Source organism: Acartia tonsa, chromosome 2 (assembly GCF_053477335.1).
Source record: "Acartia tonsa isolate MP-2025a chromosome 2, ASM5347733v1, whole genome shotgun sequence".
Lineage (NCBI taxonomy): Eukaryota > Metazoa > Arthropoda > Copepoda > Calanoida > Acartiidae > Acartia > Acartia tonsa.
In genome coordinates this window covers 36,048,116-36,053,028 of record NC_137261.1, presented here as the reverse complement: position 1 = coordinate 36,053,028, position 4,913 = coordinate 36,048,116, and the positions used below count along the sequence as shown (strand labels likewise).

The window sequence follows — 4,913 nt, the reverse complement described above, 5'->3', positions numbered from 1 at the left end:
ATTTTTTAACTTACAATTACTATGTTCAATAAACATTGCTCCTTTTTTTCCAGATATTTATTCAAACTTTCAAAAATCCTAAATCATATCTTTTAGTAAACTATAATCTTTTTGAACTATAAAATAAAATAATTTTTAATGCCAGTCTTTAAAAATAGCCTCAAATGTAAAATTTATCACTTTATTGAGAAATGAACTGTTTATATAAATGAGAATATAAAAGAAAGAAGGAATGTTTTTGTGGTATCCGCCTAGGTTAAATGGCAGACACCAGAGTTCAAATGACTACGGCAGTGCGAACAGACGTGGACACCTATACTATAGAGAAGCTACGCTTCTCTAGCAATCACTAAATAATAAACAGAGTCTATTCAGTTGTTCCTTTATTCAGGGTCTAAGGTTTACTAAAGTTATATACAACAAACAATAAATACACAGATAGGAATAAGTAATCATAAACAGAATCAATATAATATATATACAATAGTCAGTTTGGGCAATAATGATCCCCCATCCCTGGAAAGGGTGGGGGGGAATTAACAATACAGCTTAACCATAATAAGGCTGTCAGAATCTATCATTAATTTTAGGCATAGGGAGGGGGTCGGCAGACCCCTTCCCCAGGACTCGGGGGAGGGCCCTCGGCCCTTCCCCGAACCCAGGTCAGGGTTGCCATAGGCATGGCTCACGGTTGCCGAATACCACAACTCTCCCCTCGGAAGGCTGGGAGGGGGTTTCCCTGCCAGACTTCCGACAGTGGTTGAGGCCTTCGGCCCGCTCCTTAGGGCTAATTTATATACAAGCGATAATGGTTCAATGGAATCCTAGTGGTGATTTTCAGGGCTGATGGGCCCCCAACGTGGGATAGAAGGTAGAGGCTGGCTTTTGTTGGACACGTAGCTCGGCGCCAGCAGGTGTCAGGTTGGCGTGGGGCACAGCCGCTGCGGGGCCGGTCAGTAGCGGGGCATTCTGGTTATTGTTGGCAGCGGCTGGGGCACTGGCTACCAGGTTGACCGTCTGGGCGACAGCCTGGCCTCCCGAGGGGCCGCGGGGCTTTCCCGAGTGTGGCCCAGGCCTGCCTGGGCGGTCATTCCCACTATCGGCTGATTTCATGGATACCATTTCCTCGGCTGCTTCCCGGCCGATAGGAATGGCATCCCAGTCTACTGAAAAGTCCCGGGACTTGGCATGGGTGAGCCTGGCTCTGGCCAAGGCCTTGCGATACAAGGTTGGGTGGTACAGGAATACTTGTGACATCGCGTTCATGGCGGCCCGTACACCTCCTTGTGCGGCTGCCAGGGAAATGATGGTTAAGTCTCCCAGCAGCTTGAGGATCAACAACAGCAGACACAGTATGGCTGCGCCATCTCCCCACTCGTGAATAGCCTGTCTGAACCCAGCCCAGACATCCAGGGTTGCTTCTCCTTCCTCCGCCAGTCGGTCAATATCGTAGGACACGATCCCATGGTCTCCGGTGGCTGAACAGCTACCTTGCTGAACGCATGAGCCATACAACAGGCCGGTCAGCATGGCGGCCTTATACGCTGGGAACGCTAGCAGCTGCTGCCAGTCGTTCAGCTCAGCCTGCGAATACAAGCCTCCCGAACTGAAGTCATCCAAGGGCTCTGTCAGCAGCTGCTTGGGTGTATCCAGCGGGGGTGGCCTCTTCTTAGGTGCGGGGGTTAGCTCTATCCATCCTTCCTCAGCGTGTACAGTTAGGGGGTAGGTGGAGGAGCAGGGAATTTTGGTGGCGTGGCCGCTATACACCTGTGTCACGGCATCTACAAATCCTGTGGGCTCCACCGGCACCTTGTCCCAACATTCATTGCTCTCCCTGACAACATATTTATTGCCTTGGCAGGTAAGCTGGAGCAATACATCTCCCCTCAACACAGAGAACGTGCTCCCCTGGACACGCACCGGATGGGCCGGGTCTAGTTGCTGGAGCTTCCAGCAATTGGCCGCTACTTCTTCTGCTGCGGTGCTTCTCATTCGAGTTTCCAGGGTGAATCCAATGTAACCTGCATGTATCTGGGCCTGCAGGGGGACATCCACGTCCCTGGCCGATACTCTGGGCAGCGCTGCCGCGGCCGGGTCGGCTGCCACGAACAATGCTGGGTGGTTGGTGGCATGGGCCTCAAAGTCGCAGTTCACTATTGAGGTGGGGGTAGTCATGTTGATGAAGAATTGGGCTTGATGGTCAACCAGAAACGCATCCATCACCAGGCTAGGCTGGAGGCTGCGGATCAGCCTCAAGGGGCAATCTCTCCCCAGGTGGTCCCACACGTAGGTGGCCTCTCCAGTGATGCAGGACAGCTCGGAATGGGGACACTCTAGGGTCAGGTGGTCAGATTGGGACTCCACCCGTCCATTCTCAACTACATAGGTCTCTTCCTTGACCAGCAGCCGTCGCTCCTGGAGCACTAATTCATTGCGGTACAGCGGGCCCTCGAAATGGACGTCCTCCCCTTCACAACCCACCCCCTCGGGGCTGTTGACCAAGGCGCCCACCATATCGAGGGTGAAGAACAGGGGATGGTTCAGCTGAAACGTCAATGGCTGGGTCTTGCCTGGCAGAGTGTAGACTCGGTTCCTGGACAGGTCTCGGCACGTTTCTGAATCAATCTTGGTTGGCCGCATGAGGGTGGGGACCGAGGTCACCTTGAGGTGGCCCCATACTCCACACCTAAATGTCCACTGGGACACGGTGAGTTGACAGCTATATCCCGTTGTTTCCCTAATCTTGACTTGCTGCAGGACATGTATCTCATGGCCCAAGGGCACCTCCTGGTGTAGCGGCTCCTTGCTACACATCTTCTCCTTGTTGTAGGCTGTGACATGGGTGGGATTGGCACAGTCCCACCCTACCAGGACATAGCTAGTTGTAGGCCACACAGCTGCGAGCAGTAGGCCCCACAGGACCATCCACCAGTGTGAGAATCTACCAGACAGCCATCGACCTCGCGCACGCATCTGGGGATCCTCGGCTCGGGCCACGGCTGCTTCTTGGGGCTGGACACTGCTAGGCTGCTCCTGGCTAGATATAAATTTCCATTGAGCGTTATCTTTGGGTGCCCGGGGCATCCCGATACCCTCCCCAATGACAGACTGACAGGCGACTGGCGCCTGCCTGGGTGTCGGCTCCCCTAGCCCCAAGGTGTCCCTTCCCTTGTCCATGGCATGCCCAGTGGCATGGGGCTGGAGTGCGTGTGGCACAGGCTCGCCCTGTATTACATCCCTCCCCTGCCCTAGGAACTCAGGTGCATGTGGCACAGGCAAGTCCTTATAATCCCAAATTTCAATCTCCCCAGCCTCTGGTGCGGGAGGCACAGGCAAGGATGGAGGGTTACAATACTTTGGATACAATACATTTGTCAAATTTAACTTATCCTGGCTCAGTTGGGAATGGTGGGCAGCTGGGTTCCCTCTGCTGGCAGGGGGCGCTGGATGGTGTATGGTTGGGCTCTCCCTGCGGGCTGGTGGCGCTGGCTGATGGATAGCTGGACCCTCCCTGCTGGCTGGTGGCGCTGGCTGACTGGGGGTGACGGATGTCACCCCTCCCTCTGGGGCTGCTGGCTCGTTCCAGGATCCAGGTATCTCGGTGGCGGCGACGGTTGTCGCCCCAGGCACCAGGGTGGGGGCGCTGGATAGCACCCCCCAGTCATCGCAGGTGGCAGCGGCGGTTGCCGCCCCAGACATCAGCTTGGGGGTGCGGGGGCGCACCTCTCGTCCTTCCCAGGTGGCGGCGCCGGATGGCGCCCCATACATCGACTCCGATGCGCTGGCTAGCGCCTCTTGCCTCTCTCGTTCAGCGGCCGCCAGGGCCTCCCCGTACACCGTCTCAGTGGCGCTGGGTAGCGCCCCTCCACTCTTGCTGGGTAGACTCGGTCTGGCAGGCCCCATCATGTTGAGGCTGAAGGGTGGAGGCCTCAGGACTTCTGGCTCTGCAATGTTGGTGGGCTGCACGAACTCCGGTCCCAAGTGGTTGAGGCTGATGCCCAGGCCAACCCGGTTGGGTTCAGCCGCTCCTCCCAGCACGTTGATTCTAGCTGGGATGGTTCCAAACTGCGGCATTCCTTCGGCTCGGCCCGCGGCGTTGGGGGCGGCTGCTTGCTGGAGTGTTGCTGGGGGCGCGCTCCCTTCCATGTTGGCTACTCTGCTGGGCTTTCCTGAGGGAGCGCCCTTGTCAGCGACGCGTCTCCGGCCGGCTACCTGGTCCCAGTCAGCCTTGCACTCGGCCGCCGTATGGCCTGCGTAATGGCAACGGTCACATTTGGCAGGACGGTCACGGCGTGGCTGGGTGCGTCTCTCTTCTAGGCTGACCTCCATAGGCGTAGGACAGTCTCGGACTCGGTGGCCTTTCCCATGGCAGCGATAGCAGCGGCCTGGAATCTTGTCATCTGGGGCGACCTTCCCCATCTGGTGGAGACCCGGAGCCAAGGCGCCAATCTCCATTGGCTCCGACTCATCATATTGGGGCAACTGGACGCTGGCTGATCCCGTGAGCCCGTCGGTGGCATCCACTAGGCACACACCCTCCTTCAGCTGCTTGGTGATCATGGTGACGGTAAACATGGCTCGCCTCGTGTACTCAGGTACCGAGGCGATCTCATGACCCATCATTTCACGTTTCACATTAGCGTTACGAATACCACGATTTAATTCGTCTATCAATAATTCAAGGTCCTCGTGGCTATAGGCCTCCCTATACAATGCACACTTTGTGGATATGTATGCTTGTATAGGTTCTGTCGAGTGCTGCCTATAATCTCTGAAGGCTTGCTTCAGGGTCTGAGATTCATAGGCTGGACGAAATAACATTTCACACTCGGCCTTGACTTGTTCGTATGTCAAGGCTTGGCCTGCCTCGCCAAACAGATGAGAGGCCATCTCTGCCGCTTGCCCCGCCAGGG

The 4,913-nt window shown here is 55.8% G+C and overlaps 1 protein-coding gene across 1 annotated transcript; it reads right to left on the bottom strand.

Annotated features, from left to right (window-relative positions):
- Window positions 1-448: 448 nt before the first annotated feature.
- On the bottom strand, window positions 449-4,588 carry LOC145311689 (uncharacterized). Its single transcript, XM_080150656.1, has 2 exons — window positions 4,466-4,588; window positions 449-4,410 (listed from the first exon to the last, which is right to left on the bottom strand). Exon 2 carries the CDS (start codon window positions 4,327-4,329, stop codon window positions 838-840), a length of 3,492 nt encoding a protein of 1,163 aa, XP_080006782.1. The 5' UTR covers window positions 4,330-4,410; window positions 4,466-4,588; the 3' UTR covers window positions 449-837.
- Between the last annotated feature and the right edge of the window lie 325 nt (window positions 4,589-4,913).

What these genes read in the sequence shown, in the direction of transcription:
- LOC145311689 (XM_080150656.1), bottom strand. Translation starts at nt 4,329, where the DNA reads ATGGAGGTCAGCCTAGAAGAGAGACGCACCCAGCCACGCCGTGACCGT.